General features: G+C 44.4%; 3 protein-coding genes and 1 non-coding gene across 9 annotated transcripts; 3 read left to right on the forward strand and 1 right to left on the reverse strand.

Moving 5' to 3' along the window:
* Positions 1–419: 419 nt before the first annotated feature.
* Positions 420–13,425, forward strand: ciz1a (cdkn1a interacting zinc finger protein 1a). 2 transcript variants are annotated; one of them, XM_021590918.3, is made up of 15 exons: positions 420–579; positions 1,050–1,306; positions 3,479–3,600; positions 4,215–4,387; positions 5,791–5,899; positions 6,124–6,214; positions 6,393–6,484; positions 6,637–6,704; positions 6,838–7,041; positions 8,448–8,593; positions 8,771–8,978; positions 9,173–9,310; positions 9,471–9,552; positions 10,236–10,357; positions 10,495–13,425. In XM_021590918.3, the coding sequence occupies exons 2-15, from the start codon at positions 1,140–1,142 to the stop codon at positions 10,966–10,968; spliced, it is 2,196 nt and encodes a 731-aa protein (XP_021446593.1). In that variant the 5' UTR covers positions 420–579; positions 1,050–1,139; the 3' UTR covers positions 10,969–13,425. The 2 variants fall into 2 exon arrangements, with proteins under 2 accessions (XP_021446593.1, XP_021446595.1); XM_021590920.3 differs by having other exon boundaries at positions 454–597.
* bbln (bublin coiled coil protein) lies at positions 13,263–15,126 on the reverse strand. 5 transcript variants are annotated; one of them, XM_021590922.3, is made up of 3 exons: positions 14,818–15,126; positions 14,507–14,612; positions 13,263–14,332 (listed from the first exon to the last, which is right to left on the reverse strand). In XM_021590922.3, the coding sequence occupies exons 2-3, from the start codon at positions 14,583–14,585 to the stop codon at positions 14,106–14,108; spliced, it is 306 nt and encodes a 101-aa protein (XP_021446597.1). In that variant the 5' UTR covers positions 14,586–14,612; positions 14,818–15,126; the 3' UTR covers positions 13,263–14,105. The 5 variants fall into 5 exon arrangements, with proteins under 5 accessions (XP_021446597.1, XP_021446598.1, XP_021446596.1 ...); XM_021590923.3 differs by having other exon boundaries at positions 14,845–15,095; XM_021590921.3 differs by having other exon boundaries at positions 14,498–14,612; positions 14,845–15,095.
* A 215-nt stretch (positions 15,127–15,341) lies between these two features.
* surf2 (surfeit 2) lies at positions 15,342–20,801 on the forward strand. The gene is made up of 7 exons (XM_021590917.3): positions 15,342–15,724; positions 15,944–16,095; positions 16,244–16,347; positions 16,536–16,730; positions 16,897–17,021; positions 17,155–17,249; positions 18,404–20,801. The coding sequence occupies exons 1-6, from the start codon at positions 15,647–15,649 to the stop codon at positions 17,245–17,247; spliced, it is 747 nt and encodes a 248-aa protein (XP_021446592.2). The 5' UTR covers positions 15,342–15,646; the 3' UTR covers positions 17,248–17,249; positions 18,404–20,801.
* LOC118945306 (uncharacterized) lies at positions 18,529–20,801 on the forward strand. The gene is made up of 2 exons (XR_016493315.1): positions 18,529–18,649; positions 18,988–20,801. It is a non-coding gene; the product is annotated as an uncharacterized LOC118945306 (transcript).
* Positions 20,802–20,932: the final 131 nt, after the last annotated feature.

Below are 20,932 nucleotides of genomic sequence, written 5' to 3' on the forward strand. Positions count from 1 at the left end.
TCAAGGTTGAGATCTTTCCTATTCTTGTCATAAACCACTGCCTTGTTATTACAAGTGAAAAAATCAAGTCTGTGAATATAATGTAGCTAATTTTCTAAGAAATTAACGAGAAGCAAAGTCCTCTAAATGAGCAGTAACATGCTGGGGATTTGGATTTTGGATTTGAAAAGCAGAATTGCTCCTGAGTAGAACGGATCCCCCTTTTACTGCGACACAATATACAGAAGATTGTGTACAGTTCAATAAATGATAGGATTACACACAACAATATGTTTTCATCACATAATATCTTATAGACATACTTTGAATAATTATTTGTAATATAACTAGTGTAAAATGTATTGTTAATTGTGTCAATGTTCCATCATTTTCACCCAACTGTTTTATTTACAAAGTACACGGGACGGGACTTTTATTCTGAAGGATTCCAAAATGACCCGGAAAAGCTTAGTTAGTCTTGCCTGCTTGACAGCGATTGCAGTCTCAACGGAACAATCGCTGATACATTTAAAAAGGCTGCAGCCCGATACAAACCTGCGCTTCTAAAATAATTAAAACTATTTTTTTTCCTGTTAAAACGTAGGTTATCGTTATATGGTAAAAAAAAAAACATTACATGTAAATACAATTTAGATAGCTACCATTGATTATTCCGATTACATAAAACAAAGGCATTAACTAAAGCTTGGAGCTAATGCAAGCCAAATAGCTAGCTATGTTGGTAATGCTAGGCTAAATTGCAAGCTAGCTAACGTTATATGGTAGATAGCTAGCTAGGTATGTTTGCCAGAGGTTGTAGACACGGACTGTAGCGTTGCTAATGCTGACTAGCTAGCTAGAAACTACGGGCAGGAACGTTAGAACATCCTCGCTAGAAAAGCACAAATAACTTCCACTTCAACGAGCTGTATTTATTATGTTCTATATAGCCAGGAGGCGTATTTAGCTAACTGTTATGTAGCCAACGTTATACTCCGCATGATAGGTAGCTGGATTCAAGGTTTATTGTGGATCAGATAATCAAAAGCTTTTTTTTTTCTCTTATCAAGATCCTGAGCCGAGGTATCGTCGATAGGCTTTTCTGCAAGCAACCACGGACAGTTAACGTTAGCTAACACGTTACTGAACACAACGCCGGCATGTTTAATCCACACCACCACCAACAGCACCAACAACAGCAACAGTTTCACCATCATCTGCGGCAGCTTCAGCAACTGTTCCAGCACCAGCCCCCTCCGCCGCCTCCTCCACCACAACCCCAACCCCCTCCATCGCACCATGTTCCACATCACCATCAAAGAGGACGGTAAGAAATGTGAACTCGAGGTCGTGGATATAAGGCCCTAAATCTGACTTGTTAGCAACAGCTTCTAAAATCAGACAAGCAGTATAATGTTTAGCTTGGATTACATTTGCCAGGGGTGCGTTCAGTCAAATATGATCTAGATATATCTTCCTCTGGTTCAGTTGTTTCAACGTTGCCTAACTGTTTTAGACAAGCTTTCCCAAACGCTGAAAGCCATTCTACAGGGGGCTGCATTCAGTACAAGAGAACGGTGTTTAATAATACGGAAAAGACACTACTGAACAACCTGTTCAAGAACGGTGTGATTATGGTGGCCCAGAGGGAGATGTGTTTGGTCTGTGCTGCATTTAGTTTTGCGATTTAAAATGGTCACACACATATTGATCAGGCCACACCCACCAAACGGGAGTAGAAGTACCTCAAAGGCTGGGTTGTAGTCATTAAACCAAAGCAAACAGTTGCAACATAAGCAAGTTGATATTGGACAAATTCAGATAGGCCCCTCATTTGATTCCTAGTGAATACACACCCCTGTTGAAGAACAGTGCACACCATTTTGGGGAAACTTGTTGTTCAGTACCAATGGATGCTGCTGTGGGGAGGAAGGCCTGCATTGCTTGCTGTTTGGGGTTTTAGGCTGGGTTTCTGTTTTGCACTTTGTGGCAACGGTTGATGTAAAAAGGGCTTTATAAATACATTTGATAATAATGGCTGGAACGGCGCCAATGGAATGGCAAACGCATGGAAACCATGAGTTTGATGTATTTGATACCATCCCACAGATTTCGCTCCAGCCATTACCACGAGCCCATCCTCCCCAATTAAGGTACCACCTGTGTAAAACAAAAAAAAAAAAAAGTTTAAGCAAACTGAACGCACCCCGGTATCAAAGACAATTTTTAAATAAAGAGGCCTAGAAACTCCTAATCCAATAGAAATCTCCGATCACGCTTGTAGACGATGTCATGGCGACGTAAGTCGGCTAAGCTCATGCGCAGAAACACGGTCATCTTGTGCTGAACTGCACATGTGCAGGCCGTTTAATCAAAGTCACTCAAACGTGTCAGTTTGTCACTTTCACAAGGTTGTAGTACACTTTCAGCTACTTAAGACATTGGCTCGAATCTAGGTTTTGCTAGTGCTGAGTAATTTTAGTGCTTTTTGAGGTAGTTTCGGTTCGATAATTAAAAAATTATCACGGTTTTCGATTTCAATACAAATGTTTTACTTTAAATGCACTAAGCATTTTGTGGGTTGAATGCTGAACAACACAAAATTAAACAATTCGTAATATGTCGCATGATGGTAGTGACTGCCTATTAGTGCTTATCAATTATTAACCATATTTTATTCACATTACAGTTGTGTATATCACTTTTGTTTTATTTGATGAGTTTATTTCATTCTAACTCATCTCATCTCAATAGAGCTGCTGTCTGACAAAATCGCTATTTTTAGTAGTTCATCAAAATAAATAAGGCATACTTTTATGACTGCTGAATGCCAACTATCAATCTCTTAATCATGTATTTTCAGGTAGAGATAGCTCGTGAAGCAACTGCTCTCTATCCCTCTCGGTCGTGCATTCTTCTCTCCATCTCTGTGTCTGCTCCACACAGTCTGGACCAGTAGACATGCAATGGATTATGGTCATTGTTAATTACCATGTTTTCTGCGCTAAACTAGGTCTAATATTGGCCTGTTGGAAACTACAACTTGCTATTACATCGCACAGTTCGGGCTTGCGCTGTTTGATCGCTATGGAAACTGCTTTGCGCTGACAGAAGGGGGGGAAAAATAGAACAAAATGCAAATCAAATAATTGACTGATGTCTATCAATTAGTTGTTTAACAAACAAAAAAATAACTAACATTTTGGTTAATCACTCATTACTAGGTTTTGCCATTTAGATGTTGAGAAAATGAACTTAAGGCCACATTTTTAATTTCACATTTCACATCCCCCCCCCCCCCCCCCCCAATTCTATTGAATTAAACGTTGCACACCTTTCTGTCCTGCTGAACGCACCTCACATTGTCTTTGTATGAATAGTATCTGTTATTGAAAATTACACTGGCCAACTGTTCCAAACTCTGTGGCTGTATTATGTTTAGATATAAATACTGCTTTGTAATTAATGCCCATTGGCTCTGTGGCTCTGTGATCACCAGGGCCATGGCTGGACCAGGCCCTGCTCCTCCACCTCCCCGTATGGTCAACCTGGCTGCCCAGGCCACCATCATTGCCCCCAACCCAATGTTACAAGGGGCTCTAATGATGCAGCAGATGCAAGGTGAGAGCATTTCAGAATGTCAGCAAATGTACAGACAAGTAGATTGACATATGTTTCCAATATGGTATCACATCTTTATATCTACGTCGCTGGTGTGTACGTGCAAAAGGGCTCCCGGGTGGCGCAGCGGTCTGAGGCACTGCATCTCAGTGTAAGAGGCGTCACTGCAGACACCCTGGTTTGATTCTTGGCTGTATCACAACCGGCCATGATTGGGAGTCCCATAGGGCAGCGCACAATTGGCCCAGCATCCTTTCGGGTTAGGACTTGGCCGGGGTAGGCCGTCATTGTAAATAAGAATTTGTTCTTAACTGAGTTGCCTAGTGAAATAAAGGTTAAATAAAATAAATAAATATTAAAAGCTGTATGGGTCTCTGCACTGTTAACATTGATTTGGTGTTCCTTATCGCTCCAAAGGCCACCTGATAGAAACTATGACCCCATTTAGATCTTTCTCCTCATACTCATCCCCCATCTCTGCCTCTCCCACCTCTCTCTCCTTCCCTCATACTCATCCCCCATCTCTGCCTCTCCCACCTCTCTCTCCTTCCCTCATACTCATCCCCCATCTCTGCCTCTCCCACCTCTCTCTCCTTATTTCTCTGGCTTTCCAGGTAGCATGCGTGGCTTTACAGCGAGCGGGCAGCAGTTCACCCAGTTCTTTGCTGCGGGGGCCCGGTCCTCTCTCCTGGGGCCTGTACCCATGGGCATGTCCATGAAGAATCCTCACATGGGCTTCCCTGCCCGACACTACCATCCCCACACCCGCTACTACAACAACAACAATGTAATTACAACCTCTATTTCATTATGGAGAACTACAAGGCACTGAGCACCCACTCTGAGCAGTTTTTGGTTGAGTTTTAGTCTGAGTTGTTAAGATTGCTTTGATTGTCTTGAAACTGTGGGACAATGTTATGAGGCTTAAAGGGGAAATCCACTCAAACTATCTTTCTGTATTGTTTTCATTAGTCCACTGTTTGATACATTGCCAAAATGTTTTGCGTGTCAGCAGTCAAGTTTTCAAGATATTGGACTTTCAAGAAGCAAAGTGTCACATCATGATTAGGCAAAATGCGTATTCAGTGTATTCGCAAAGTATTCAGACCGTTTCCACGTTTTCTTACGTCACAGCCTTATTCTAAAATCGATGAGGAAAAAAACTATTTCATCTAAACACAATACCACATAATGACAAAACAAAAACATTTCCGTAAGTATTCAGACCATTTACTCAGTACTTTTCTGCAGCATCTTTGGCAGTGATTACAGCCTCGAGTCTGCTTGGGTATGACGCTACAAGCTTGGCACACCTGTATTTGAAGAGTTTCTCCCATTCTTCTCTGCAGATCTTCTCAAGCTCTGTCAGGTTGGATAGGGAGTGTCGCTGCACATCTATGTTCAGGTCTCTCCGGAGATGTTGGAATGGGTTCTAGTCCTGGCTCTGGCTGTACATTCAAAGACTTGTCCTGAAGCCACTCCTACTTTGTCTTGGCTGTGTGCTTAGGGTCGTTGTCCAGTTGGAAGGAGAACCTTCGCCCCAGTCTGAGGTCCTGAGCTCTCTGGAGCAGGTTTTCATCCAGGATCTCTCTGTACTTTGCTCCGTTCATCTTTCACTTGATCTTGATTAGTCTCCCAGTCCCTGCCGCTGAAAAACATCCCCACAGCCTGATGCTGCCACCACCATGCTTCACCGGAGGGATGGTGCCAGGTTTCCTCCAGACGTGCCGCTTGGCATTCAGCCCAAAGAGTACAATCTTGGATCCATCAGACCAGAGAATCTTGTTTCTCATGGTCTGAGAGTCTTTAGGTGCCTTTTGGCAAACTCCAAGCAGGCTGTCATGTGCCTTTTACTGAGGAGTGGCTTCCTTCTGGCCACTCTACCATAAAGGCCTGAATGTATAGCAAAGGGTCTGAATACTTAAATATGGTATTTCTGTTTTTTATTTTTAATACATTTGCATTGTTTTTCGCTTTGTCATTATAGTGTGTGTTGATAAAGAAATGTTTTATTTCATCCGTTTTAGAATAAGGCTGTGAAGGGATCTGAATCATTTCCGAATGCACTGTTCTACTGAAATGCTCAAATAACACTTCTTAGTCCTCTATACCTGTTTCACACGTTAACTGTTGCTGATTGCTGAGGGAGCAGTTGATTGGTTGATCCAATGGCTCACCCTGTCCATGTAGGACTATGCTTCACGGTACCCGGATAGAAAGAGGGAGCAGAGAGCCGGGGGGAGCACAGATAACCAACCTGCAGCCAGCAGGACCCTGCCCAATGACAAGACTCTCAAAGGTAGGACCGTACCTGAGCACTCAACGCCTGCTAGCAACGCCTGCTAGCACTAGTGTTAATTTGGTGTCTTTCCTTTAGAGCTTGTGAAATCTCAGAAGCATGAAAAGGGTTTGTTTTTTTTGTTTTTTCCTATGTCTCCTTCTCTGTATGTTTTTTGAGTGGGTGTGAAACATTCAGTATGTGGTTGGAACAGTAGATAGCCTTGTGTCTCCCTCTCCCTGCAGATGGAGGAGTGGGAGGGCCAGGTGGACAGGCACGGCCCTCAGTGCAACCTGAGCCCAAGGAGCCAGCACTGAAGAAGCAGAGGACAGAGGGGTAAGTAACACTGTTTTGACTTTCGAGAATATCTCAAGGTCTAGAGCAGTTGGGCAGTTGTTTTGTTTATGTACCTATTCAGATTACACTTAACTGAGTATCCATGTGTTGAGATGAGTCCTTGGAGGGTAGCAGCTTGTAGTGACATGTATCCCCTCCCTGTTCCTTTCTGTCTCAGGTCAGAGGAGACTGTGGAGCAGCCTCCGGAGACAGATGGGGTCCTAGGTGCAGCAGTGCATCAAAGCCCACCAGATGACAGCCAGCTTGAAGGTGAGTGGTCTCGTATACCATCCTAGCCCTTCCATTCCAGCTGCACTTCCACGCCTCCTCCTCCCAGCCAGCTACAGCATTGGCCTTTCACATGTGGCCTGGTGGGACTAGTTCTTCCCTTATCTCACCTGGTTTCTCGCTTCAATGAACAGACTGTTTCATTCTGGAGGATGGGAGCACGGCTGGTCCAGAGGCACTTGAGGAAAGCAGAGCAGCCAAGGTGAGTTTTATAATCAGGCTTTACTGAAGACCAAACTGTCAGTGTGATGCTAGATCAGACAGATGGCACCTGATTTCTGCTTCCAAAGTGATTTCATGACCTGCTTTAACGGCCCTTCCCTGTGTATGAGCAGGTCCAGAGTGGAGTGTCGGCCATGCCAGCCTCTGAGCAGCTGAGTGGTGAGCGCCAGGCATTTACACCAGGCCTAAAGGACATGGCAGAGGGCAAGGCTGCCTCAGGGGTATTGGAAGGAGGGCAGGAAGAGGGCAAGGAGGGGGGTGATGCTGCAAACAAGTTCTATTGCTACATCTGCACTATCACCTGTCACAACCAGCAGGTAGCGCAAACACACACACACACACACACACCCTGGGGGGGTAGAGTGAAATGTGTTTGCTTTTGGATGGTCCCAAGGCAAGCACTCAGCTCAACGTATCCGACAGAGGAATCACTCTACCTCATCTCTCTGTATCGCTCTCTCTCCATCTCTCTCTGTATCGCTCTCTCTCCGTCTCTCTCTGTATCGCTCTCTCTCCGTCTCTCTCTGTATCGCTCTCTCTCCGTCTCTCTCTGTATCGCTCTCTCTCCGTCTCTCTCTGTATCGCTCTCTCTCCGTCTCTCTCTGTATCGCTCTCTCTCCGTCTCTCTCTGTATCGCTCTCTCTCTGTATCGCTCTCTCTCTGTATCGCTCTCTCTCTGTATCGCTCTCTCTCCGTCTCTCTCTGTATCGCTCTCTCCGTCTCTCTCTGTATCGCTCTCTCTCCGTCTCTCTCTGTATCGCTCTCTCTCCGTCTCTCTCTGTATCGCTCTCTCTCCGTCTTTCTCTGTATCGCTTGCGCTGTATCGCTCTCCATCTCTCTCTGTATCGCTCTCCACCTCTCGCTGTTTCGCTCTCTCTCCATCTCTCGCTGTATCGCTCTCTCTCCACCTCTCGCTGTTTCGCTCTCTCTCCATCTCTCGCTGTATCGCTCTCTCTCCACCTCTCGCTGTTTCGCTCTCGCTGTATCGCTCTCTTTCCCTCTCGCTGTATCGCTCTCTCGCTGTATCGCTCTCTCTCCCTCTCGCTGTTTCGCTCTCTCTCCCTCTCGCTGTTTCGCTCTCTCTCCCTCTCGCTGTTTCGCTCTCTCTCCCTCTCGCTGTTTCGCTCCCTCTCGCTGTATCGCTCTCTCTGTCTCTCTCTGTATCGCTCTCTCTCCGTCTCTCTCTGTATCGCTCTCTCTCCGTCTCTCTCTGTATCGCTCTCTCTCCGTCTCTCTCTGTATCGCTCTCTCTCCGTCTCTCTCTGTATCGCTCTCTCCGTCTCTCTCTGTATCGCTCTCTCTCCGTCTCTCTGTATCGCTCTCTCTCCGTCTCGCTGTATCGCTCTCTCTCCGTCTCTCTCTGTATCGCTCTCTCTGTCTTTCTCTGTATCGCTCGCGCTGTATCGTTCTCCATCTCTCTCTGTATCGCTCTCTCTCCACCTCTCGCTGTTTCGCTCTCTCTCCATCTCTCGCTGTATCGCTCTCTCTCCACCTCTCGCTGTTTCGCTCTCTCCATCTCTTGCTGAATCGCTCTCTCTCCACCTCTCGCTGTTTCGCTCTCGCTGTATCGCTCTCTCTCCCTCTCGCTGTATCGCTCTCTCTCCCTCTCGCTGTTTCGCTCTCTCTCCCTCTCGCTGTTTCGCTCCCTCTCGCTGTTTCGCTCTCTCTCCCTCTCGCTGTATCGCTCTCTCTCCCTCTCGCTCCATTTCTTTTTCGTCTTTAGGACTTCCAGAGTCACATGAACAGCCTGGTCCACCAGCAGAGGATGATGGAGATCCAACACATGTCCAGTGCCTGTCTGGTCACCTTGATGCCCCGCGTCCAGGAGTCACTGCAGGGAGGCCGCAGGGACAGCTCCTTCAGGGACGGGTCAGTACTAATGCACGTCATTAGGCACCTTACGGATGAAAACTGACCCAAATAGGAAGGGTCTGTCTAAACTTGTCCAATAAGAAACACTTGTTTTCCTTTTCCATTGCAAAATGTTTTGCTCCGGTCTATGAATACGACCCTGATGGTCCTCAGAGCTGTGTGTGTTTAACACAGAGAGAAGAGACCCGGCCTGCAGCGTTGGTGTGCCACCTGCCAATTCCACTACACCAGTACAGTCATGGACCACCGCAGGACCAGTGAGCACAAGCTGACTAGCCGCACCTCCAACCCCTCCTGTACCGTCTGCAAGAGGCACTTCAGGAGCCCACTCCTGTTCCTGGAGCACATGCAGTCCCAGGAGCACAAGCAGAGAGTCGGCGAGGTGTGTCCGCTGGTCTACTCATCTCTGCCTCGGCAGCGTGTAAATCCATTCAATTCATTACCTTTCTCGCGCCCCAGATGGCGCCCTATTCCTTATATAGTGCACTAACTAGGGAATAGGGTGCCATTTGGGATGCAACCTGTGTCAGCTATTTCCCTCCCCTTATTCACTGTTCTGTGCTCCTCCCACGACAGCTTCGGGAGGAGGGAGGGCCAGCGGCCTTAGCTGAACTGGTTGCCATGGACGAGCAGGGCTGTTTTGTAGATGACGGAGATGAGGAGGGGGAGGAAGAGGACGAGGATGATGGTGACCAAAGCAGCTCCCATGGAAAGGTTAGGCGTCTGCTCGTACATGCTTTGTCGTTCCTCTCTCTTTCTCCCACGTTCACTTTGTCACAGGATCCATACTAGAGACATTTTGAAGTGTTCTCCATGGAACTTCTGTGTGTGTTGGTTTCCATCTGTTTGGTCATGTGTGTGTTTGGTGTGGCAGGAGGGCTGGCCTACCCAGATGGAGGTGGCTTTACTGGAGGACATAGATGAAGATGAGGAATATGACCCTGACACGGTGTACGGTGAGTGACACACTCTACCAGGGGTCATTGTTTTTTTTATCTCACCTTTATTTAACCAGGTAGGCCAGTTGAGAGCAAGTTCTCATTTGCAACTGTGACCTGGCCAAGATAAAGCAAAGCAGTGCCACAAAAACAACAACACAGAGTTACACATAAACAAACATGCAGTCAATAACACAATAGAAAAATGAATGTACAGTGTGTGCAAATGTAGAAGAGTAGGGAGGTAAGGCAATAAATAGGCCATGGAGGTGAAATAATTACAATGTAGAATTAACAGTGGAGTGATAGATGTGCAAGTAGAGATACTGGGGTGCAAGAGGATAAGTAACAATATGGGGATGAGGTAGTTGGGTATGCTATTTACAAATTGGCTGTGAACAGGTACAGTGATCAGTAAGCTGCTCTGACAGCTGATGCTTAAAGTTAGAGAGGGAGATATAAGGCTTCAGTGATTTTTGCAATTCGTTCCAGTCATTGGCAGCAGAGAACTGGAAGGAAAGGCGGCCTAAGTAAGTGTTGGCTTTGGGGATTGTCTCACCACACACCAGTCACTGTCTTGAAAAGCCATTTCGAATCAATCATTTTTCTGTTCATGTTATTTGTATATCGCACATTATGATTTTGTCATGTGCCATTCCATTTTCATTGACTAACAGTACCTCTCTCTGCTCATCTCCCAGGTTCAAGCTTTGTGGTTCCCGTGGCTGGGTTCCTCTGTAGAATCTGCCAGCACTTCTACCATTTTGAGTCTTCAGCCCGCCACTCGCACTGCAAGTCACTCAAACACTTTGAGAACCTCAAGGTTGGTTGATTAATCGCACATACTGTGTATGAATTAAGACGCTACCCACACAACATTTACGGGTTTGCCTACGGTTGTCTGTCTATTGCAGTCATCGCCGTTAAATCCTATACTCTTGTGCCTTCTCTCCCTTACAGAAGTACAGGGCCTTGCGTAGCCAGAAGGATGGGACATTGGAACCTACTCCCGTGGACGGAGATGCAGAGTGTGACAGTAACCACAGCCTGCCTTCAGAGGTCCTCGGCAGCCCTGCCTTACTGCCGCCCACCACCGCGCTGAGGCCCTCTCAGCCCTGCCCTCAACCCCAGGACAACACTCCCTCAGCCTCATCTTTATCCCAGCAGCACCTCGCCACTACCAGCACCCCTACCACCACCAGCACGAAGGGGACCCTGGGCCAAGCCACCCCAGAGCAGCAGAGCCTAGCTGGGCCTGAGGACAAGGAGGAAGAGCCAACCCTAGACCTAGGACCAGTCACAGAAGACACAGAGGAGGAGCCAGTCACGGGAGAGACGGAAGAGGAGGCAGCTGCCCAAGAGGAGAAGCTGGGCGACGGGAACGCAAAGGTGGGATCCAAAAGAAGGTCTGGGAGGACAACACAGAGACGTTGAGAGAGTGGAAGAAAAAGATGATATCCAGTACAATTGCTACCCTAGGACAGGGTCGGTTAGTTTGGGACAGGATCCTCCACCTCCTTTTCTGTATAGCTCAATGGACCAAGAAAAGAACACCCTGGCAACTCAAAACCAGGGCTCCTCCTGGCATACCTAGGTGTTTCATTTTTTTTTTTTTTATAACACAACCACAACTAGATACAGATGTATTTCTAACAGGCGTTCAGTTAAACCTGACTGAAGAGGAGAACCGTCGGGGAAACAACGTGTGGACGTTTTGTGTTTCTATCATAAAGTGTTAAGTCAAGTGAAAACACAGGTCAAGCTTAGTTCAACAACACGTTGTGTTCAATCTAACTCCGTAACACATTGTAGCCAAGTTTAGGAAGGAAGTGGTGTTGTTTTAGTCCAGGCATTTCCCATAAAGCTAACAATGCTTTGTCAAGCTTTTAGTGAGACTTAGAATGTAGCATTTTAGCAGTTGACTTTTATCTGGATAACAAAAAAAATGTGAGGGGGGTGGGAACTAAACATTTAAAAAGTAAACTGTACTTTTGTTTGAATGTCGAGTAACGATGACCCTTGATTTGATCCTAGCTTTGTTGAAGTGTTACTGTCCTTGACATTTTTTTTTTTTACACAAACTGAACTGAACTGTAATGGAGATTTCTTGGGATGTGTTAGCAGGCGAAGGGATAGGTTAGAGGGGGGGTTCAAAGGGGATAAGTCCGAACTGCTTTGTCTATTTTGCTCAGATACACCGTGAGCTATTGTTTTCCCATCATCACTGTACTACTAAAGTCATTCTGACTTGTTTAGCTCTTTAACCCCGTGGTTGCTGAAACTCTGACTAAATCCCACTGGTGTTGCGCCTAAGTTGCACATGAACCTCCAAAAGGCTGAGCTATTAGCTCATATGGCTTTGTCAAGACTGGGAGAATTGTTTAGGTCAGTAGTGTTTCTGCAATGTTAGGAAGCAGTACATGCTTTTAGTGAGCCTTAGAATGTAGCTTCTCTTAATGAAAGTCTCATAATGTTGTGAAAGTGCTGGAGTAGACAAATCCTAAGACCATAAACAGTTCCTTTAGAGTTGGCTGAGAAAATATTATCTTTGCCATAGTTCGTTCTCCACTGAGAACCAGTTTTATGCAAAGGTAAGTGATCACTTATATTTTTCCTCAGTTGTGAGCATTAGGTCTGCCTATTGCCAGGTGATATGATGGGTGGATTTCCAAAGCCTGTCGCCCCATTAATATTTACAATTTCAAATGTCCTGCAATGTTTACACATCACAACACAAACATGACACTAAAAGAGTTGAGTAGTTTTGTGCTTGTTTTCCAACCTTTTAAATTGCGTCTTTACTTCGTTCTTTTTTTCCCACACACATCTTGTAAGCTCCAGCACACTTGACTAGTAGAGTTGTTTTCATTGGAGTAGAATTGTCCGTACAGGAATTGCATGGCAGTGTTGTCACCTTTCAACTGGGTAACCTAACATCAAGGTTATTATCAACACCAATGAAGTGGAATGATAGGACTTTTGAGTTTTTCCTAACCATGAGACATGCCTGGGTGAAACTCGGGGCCCTAACTGGTCAGGAAAAACTCTTGGCCCCTGGCATGGAGAATTAAGTGTCTTTTCCCCAGTGATAGTCAATTAGTGAAGCAGACTAGCAGTTAAAGAAACTGATAACCAGCAGCTCTGATTTTGAAGAGCACCAATAGAAGGAATGGAATGATTCACCCGCTTGTGATCTCAAATTAAATATGATTTGTCACATGCGCTGAATACCACGGGTGTCAACTTCACAGTGAAATGCTCATCAGCCCTTCCAAACAATGCAGTTAGAAATAGTCCACAAGAAGAATAAAATACACAAGGATAGAGATCTATTCGTGGTCCATCACAAGACATGGATAGGCATTTGTCACGGATCTACTGGTGAGGAGACTTCTCTACCTGAATATAGGATGTTTAAGTTGTAGACAGAAGTACACAAAACTAAAAAGTAATGTAGCACTCCACAGATAAGTCACCAATCACAGCAAGTGGAAATAGCCACTTTGATTCCTTGAAAGAAGAAAATAATCTTTCCCGTCCAGATTATACTTTAAGTGAATGGACAGTTGTTTTATTAGTTAACCTGCACAGAGGAAGAGCAGATACATATTGGTTTTGATGAAGGTAAGCGCAGTTGTCTGCAAGATTCTGGTTCCGGTCCCACTGAAATATTACAGGACCAGAGCGTGATGAAAATGGTCATGTAAGAGACATTTCAATCAAATCTGTATGTTTCTTAATGTATTTTTATTCAACAAATGACAAACTCAGATGAACAAAATAGTTGTTTTCTAGCAGCTAGAAGTTTCTTGTATTTTTTGGGGGATGTTTTCTGTATTGGGTTCCTTTTAATTTATAAATAAAATATGACTATTGCCTCACTTGAATATATCACACCTGTTCATTTTTTGAAATGTTTTAGAGAGCTAGTGCTATAAGTTAGCAATTCTCAAGATGTCACACTCAGTAACATTAAATATACTGTATTTATACCTGGCTAACAAAAACAGAATAGGAAAAAGTGGAACACAGCACAAAACATTAATCTCTTCTTGCACATCACTGAAAAACATTGACCAATGAAAGTCACAGAATTTGGAATATTGTATTATTGCTGTAAAGGTAGTTTCCCCACAAGGAGGTAAATATTGACTACAAACAACCAGTTATGTCAATCACTGAGCTCATTCCACATGCTTTCACCCCATACCAAGCACAAGAATAAATATGTACTATTGTATCAATTGAGGACTGTATACAGGTAGCTAAACATTAGTATACATCGTATGTGGTGGTGGATACGTGTTGGCATAAAGTAATCACTTCAACACACAGAATGAACTGTCAGCTTTTGGCTAATTTACCTTCCCCTGTGAGGAACCATTTTAAGATTTCAACAGCAGAGTGTGGATTCATAAGCACTACATGTAAGGGACAGAAAAGGACAAACCCTATTCACACTTATCTAAGTGTTGACACACCACACAGAAACACTTGAGGAAATATGCTCATATAGATGGAAGGAATGTTGTTGATTTGTATGAGAAGATCTCTAGTCAAGCTTTGTCCTCTCACTCTCCGCCCTTCTCCCCTTCAGTGGCTGGAGAATCCTGGTCTGGGAACAATTTCTCCTCTCCTGGGGGTGTAGCAGTGGTCAGCTGACCTCTGAACTCCTGCCTGGCCTGCCGGTTAGACTCCAACAGTTCATGTAGTTTGCCATTCAGGGAGTCGTTGCGTTCCTCCAGGTCATCCAGGCAGGAGTTGATCTGATCCAGCATAGTGTTGATGGCTGCATACTCTGCCAAACGAGAGTGATGTGAGAACAGAAACAATGCAAGTCATAAGACAAATACAGGCACTCTTTTGACTTACCTATGTAGACAGCGGAGAATGAGAATACACACACACAGTATAGTGTCCCTTAGTCACAGGTGAAGAGATGACATTGACATCTGAAACATACCAGTATTACCTTCTTCGTTGAATTCATCTTCATCCTCAATGATGCCATCGTCACTTGGGATGTTAGGATCTCCATTTGGTCCAGACATATTGTTGCTTACGTATAATTAACTACACTAAAATGAAATAGGGAAGGATGCGTTAGCTAGCTAGGCATAGCCCATAGCATTGATAGTAGCTAACTTAACAACAGATGCTAGTTGACTTATATTACTATGTTCATCACCAGTGTACTTGACATATAAGAGTGGGTTCTAACAGAAAATTCCGCTGAAAAAGTTAAAATGACAATCGTAATGCACAAAATGGATTTTGCTTAACTGCAACCGCAAGTGTCTTTGGTCTAACCTGTCACGCACTGTCAGCTGACTGATAACAATATTAGTCGTCGCTAGTTACCACAACCATAAAGTCCTAAACCTCGCCCAATTATATGTATATATTTTTTAAGGATTTTAAATCTAACCTTAACCACTCTGTTAACCTTATTCCTAACCTTAAATTAAGACCAAAAAGCACATTTATACTTTCATATATTTTTACGATATAGCCAATTTATCCTTTGTGGTTGTGGTAATTAGTGGAAACCGAAATAAGCTGCCGGAAATGATGCCTTGACGCAATGTCCAAACATTGCTTTACAAATACTTCAATAAATCTACATCTACAATATATCTGTCCTTGTAATGATGAGTATAAAAACATCTAATTTTGCATGTGTATCAGACTGGAACACAATATCAGGATCGATAGATTCACATCAGGCAGTTTTGTGGCCAGTTTCGTGATGTCTATCTTGTGATTTATATTAGTATATTATATTTGGCAAATGCCCTCTATCATTCATTCCAACGTTAATGTTCAACTTTTCAGTGTTTAATTTGATTAATTGTAACGTCCAATTTCTATTGATATTTATGCATTACAGACAGTTTTGTTTATTTTGTCTTGAGTACTAGACCCTATCTCAGACTGCTTCATACGGTAATGAACAATAGGTGGTGCCAAAATACTACGCATCTTGCGAGGAAGAAATACGCCGGCGTACACACGTGTCTCGGACCCTGCATACATGATAGACACAGTCAGCTAGTAGCTAGTGAGCTCAAATAAAATAACCTTATCGAGCTAGCCACTTGATTACTCGACCATGGAGGACCTACCTGCAGATATCAAAGCGTTCCTTCTGAACCACCCATTTCTTGAATTTACGGATGACGGTAAAAAGGTTAGCTAGAAGAATTTCCAAAAAACTTATTTTTACAAAATACTGTAAACTAGCCAGCTAACGTTAGTTAGCTCATAATGATAGCACAGATGTGACAATAGGCTGCGCAGCTAGTTTGTCAGCCACTAGATTCTGCTCTGTCAAATGGCTGTCTGTATCTGCGAATGATGTGAGGAACAAGACGTAAAAAATTACAGTTTTGTTTTACCCCCTTTTCAGATTAAATGCACACTCAATGGACATGATTGTCCTTGCAACCTCACAGAGCTCCAGAACTTCACGAAAGGGAAGAAATATCAGAAACTAAGTTCTACTGCAGAGTTCAACTATGGTCAATATGAACCTCATGTTGTGCCCAGCTCGAAGCAACCGTAAGTATTCCAAGAGTCATACTTTCAGTACTTGGTTACAGGACTTTCAGTACCTGATTACAGGACCTGTGTGATTATCAGCTGCCTGTCTGCCTCTCAACCAGTTATTTTAATTGTTACTGACAAATTCTGTATGTCTGACCTACAGCAATCATCTCTTCTGCAAGTTAACACTCAGACATATCAATTGCCTGCCACACCAGGTCTTACGGCACATCAATGGCAAGCGGTTCCAAAAAGCAAAGAAGAAATGTCAGTTTGTCGCCACCCAAAATGTCCTTCCTACACTCAAATGTTGATGCTTCCTTTCCACTCAAAGTTTTAGAGCGTTTTCCATTTTGAGTTTTGTTGGATAGGTAGAATAGAACTACCTGAAACACCACATAGGTTGTTTTCATTGTTGTCGGTACAGTTTATGAATGATCTAATCTCTCCCCTAGATGAAGCGTGTGTACAACAGGGGATGGAGTACATTCCAGCCAGCCTCCGACAGAAGAAGCCCAGAGATAGCGATGGGGAGAGGGGGCGCAACACCCAGCGGGGGAACACCCAGCGGGGGAATGGAGCGTGGGCTCCTGACTCCAGCAACGAGGGTGGCAGCGACTCCGAGGACAGCATGAGTGACCTGTACCCATGTTAGTACCTCAGTCATTTCATGTGTAAAACAGTCAATGAGGACAATGTCTGCTGTGGATGAGCAATAACCTGATATGTGGATTCAAGTACATTTAGATTTATTTGATCAATTTCCTTCCTTTCTGGAAGGTGAAAACTGATGTCTGGCTTTTTGTTTCCCTACAGCCTCTTTATTTTCTCTGCAAAAAGAGACTGAGGAGGGTATGGAGGCGGAAAAAGAAGATGACTTTAAAACAGATGACGATGAGGAGATGGAAGTTGATAAACAGGCGCCACAGAAACGCAAGAAGGTCAGACTGCTTAACTCTCTCAACACTGTCTTTACACCAATAGTGTTGCGTGGTCTTCCACACAAACAGGTCTGACTATGTGGTTTTTGAATTACTGAAATTAGTAACACAGCTCTCTTTGTATTCTCAACAGGTTCAGTCTGGTGGTTTCCAGAAGAAATTCAAGAATCATAACTTGAAAAGAAAAGGTTTAAAGACCAATGTGAAAGTAAAAAATGTAAAATAAAGGTGAATATAAAATGTTTCTCTAATCGTACTCTGAATTTGTCGAATCCTGTTGAGTGTTGATAAATCTACTTATCAACAAGACGCTACTTGTAACAGCTACTTAATGATTTGTAGGTCCTATTTCGAGCAAGAGTTGACAGATAAACACTACATCTGTAATGTTCCACACACACAAGTATTTTCCAGTCATAACATGGATTCTGCTAATGCCCAGAAGTAAATGTAGTCCTGTTTATAATTTCAACTACAGCATTTCATCTTCACCATATAGCTCCAATTATGAAAAGGTCCCAAACGTACTAGAGTATTCATTCAGTATCAATAGAAGAGATTATGGAAAAGTTTGATACAGTAACTGCCAGCTAAGGTATTTAAAGACTGGGTTGTAGTCATTCCACTGATTCTGTTGCAAAATCTAAGCAAACAACAAAACAGGGAAGGCATTACCTAAATTTGTCTAGTTGAAAGTACAAACAGTTGCAAATCTGTCTCTGGACAGATGCTGTGGTACACCCAAATACAAGGAGGCTGAACACACCTCTTAAGGCATGTCAAAGGCAAGCGGTTCCAAAAACTGAAGAAATGTCTACTTTAAGCCACCCAAAATGTCCTTCCTCCTACCTACTCAAATGTTGATTAGGCCTCTACTGCCATTCATTCCAATTACACTGGTTTGGATATCTCCTTGACCAATATGGCTGCTATTTTCAACCCATTCTGGAACTTTGAGGATTTATGACAGCCCCGTCTATGCCTTCTCCTCAATCAATTAGGGCTGTAATCATTCGTTGCAATTAGGGCTGTAATCAACAGTTGCAAAGCATTCGGTTGCGCAACAGAATCAACTGAATGAGTGCACCCTTGAATTTGTCGAAAATAAACTTTTTTAATCTGAAAATAGCTTATTTTGGACAAATTCAACGCTGTGGATTGACTGCATACTTTGAATAGAATATTGGCAGTTAATTTTAATGTATGGAATAATTCCTCTAAAACTGTCTGGCTAGCTAACAAACATACAGTGCAGATACATTCAAATGCATTATTTTACACTCTTATCACAGCACTGGCAGGTTGACCAACTCCCTGACCAAATGGCTGATCTTTATACCATCAGGTTCATGTGCATTCTAGTGTTTTCACAAATTCTACAGGAGACCGTGGGATCTGGTTGTTACTACAAGATCTTCGCTCTGTAGCTTCTGTCGCACAGAGTACGACGTAGGAGCAACTCTGCAGGACATATCTACACATTTCCTGTATCCTTGCAGATCATAATTTCGAATAAACAACAAAGCAAACCTTATCAGATTCGAATGGGGGTAGGAGTGCGTGCATTCTTCCGTATGGTCTCCAATATGCATAGCTACGTTTTCGATGCATGTTTGTTTACCTTCTAGGTAACTTGCCTGGTTGGTCTCCGCAACATCAACAAACATGGATGAAGGACAACACAAAGACAGTTTAATGCAAATTGAATTCGCATACTGCCTAGTCTACTTTTTAAATGATGTTTATGAGATATATATATATAACTTTTTTAAGTATTCTGCCATTTTCTAATAAAATCTTCATTATTTTGCTTTTCGGCAATGGACTAGCTCGTAGCCAGCAGTAGTTTATGATAGCTAGCTAGCTACTGACAAAGCTAGTCAGCTAAACATTAAAAAATATATGTACAATTATGATGAACGTTGATGACCTGTGTTGGGCTCATATGGCAATTTTATTGTTACAGGGGAGCCAACAATATCTCCTAAACTGAGAACATTGAACATAGCCATGATAACGTCATCCCCAAGGTTCACGTGGTGTGACTGTCGCAAACACAAGATTCCTATCAAAGACACCAATAAGCTGTGCCTGCACTGTCTGGGCATCCAACATGCCAAGGAGGCTGTGCTGGAGTATGGGAAATGCCCCCAGTGTGCCAAGATGGACTGGAGCACCTGCATCAACCGCCTCACCAAAGTTCAGGAGATAATGCACCATGAGAGGAGGCACGAGGCAGCACAGTCTGAAGTTAAGCTCAAGTCTGAGACCACCTCGGCTCCCATCAAGGAAACAAAACTGGGGGAAGACCCAGTCCCCATTCTACCCCCACCTCGGCTCTCTACTACCACACCTGTATATTCGTCCACCATGCCAGTGTTGTTCACCATCCTCTCCCTACAGACAGGGCCCAATTCCAGCATCCCAAAAGACACTTTCCTCTCACAACTTGCTATTCAGCAGTCAGCTGACTCCACCCCATCCATGCTGACTTCCAGGGTTCGGCAAACGACACCATTTCTCAAAATGCCGCTCGCGCTGCACCAATCACTCCAAACGGAGCCACGGTAGCCTCCAGAGGAGACGCTCTCCATCCTCCTCGTCTTCCTCCTCCTACTGACTTTTGCCCCTCTGGAAAGTGGAGGAGGTCTCAGAGAGAGTCGCGGCAGGCTGTCCGGTTAGAGAGGAGACACAGGGAGCTGGTGGAGATGGTTCAACAGAGACTAGAGGCCCAGCAACAGGCCACCCAGCTACAGTGTGCAATTCTGGAGAAGTGCATTGAGGCTCTGGAGAGGAAAGGTGCAGAAGCTGTTGTGTCATACCCACTTCAGCCCAAACTACACATCTTCATGCCTCCACCCCTTGTCTCAGGAAAGCGAGCAGAGAGACTTATCTCCCATACCATTGTGAAGCAAGAAGAGGAGCCCTCCATCTCATCTGCCTTGAGTCCTCTCAGTCCTCTCAGTGATGTGGAAGGGGAGGATGCCTCTCTGTCAACTGATGGTCCTATCTCCAAACAGGACTTACTGGCAGCTAAGGAGCTTCAGAGCCTCATAGCATGAGCCGCCAAGTACCTTGGCATAGACTTCACCAACCAGCTCCAGCCCACCAGACCCTACCATGATTCCAGAGTTTGAGGACCTGGTCCAGAGCTCTTGGCCAAACCCTGCCAGCTTGAAGCCGTACACGGAACTGTTCTCCAAGATGTACAGGCTTCACGACTGCCAGTCTCCAGCCTACAACCAGATACCTCAGGTCAACTGCATTATGTCGGCCATCTTCCAGGCAATAAAGCCAAAGGAGGACAAGGAGGCGCTGGTCCCGGCTGTGCGATTGCGTTTCACTGAGACTCTAGTTGAGAAGATGTACCAGACTGCTAGCATGCTTGCCAAGACGGCCAACTACCTGCGCTACCTATCCGACTACCAGAGGAGGCTGCTGCTGGAGAACACTGAGGATCGTTCAGCACAGAGTTTTGTGGCTATCCTCAGTGAGCTGAAGATCATTGGCCAGTTCACGCTTCAGCTGTCCTCCCACCTAGGCTGAACTGTCTGGAAGGGTCATGGCTTCTTCTGTAGCCATCCGAAGACAGGTCTGGATTGCCAAGACCAACTACACAGACTCTCTGAAAGACACCTTCCATTTGTGGTCAGTCACACCTATGGGGTCAGCTCAGCTTCAGGCCCTAGCTCGACTGGAATGGTGTGCAAACAGGAACCGTCGTAATGGCTACTTGTTGCAGGTGTAAAAAGTATTTACTTTTACTAAATTATTCACTTGTAGATATTCTCTATAGTCTTATTGGACTCCAGTTTTTTATATAACCAGGCAAATCAGTTAAGAACAAATACTTATTTACAATGACGGCCTACTCCAGATTACACTGGGACAATTCTGCGCCGCCCTATGGG

Source organism: Oncorhynchus mykiss, chromosome 29 (assembly GCF_057628025.1).
Source record: "Oncorhynchus mykiss isolate SJ-2025 chromosome 29, ASM5762802v1, whole genome shotgun sequence".
Taxonomy (NCBI): domain Eukaryota; kingdom Metazoa; phylum Chordata; class Actinopteri; order Salmoniformes; family Salmonidae; genus Oncorhynchus; species Oncorhynchus mykiss.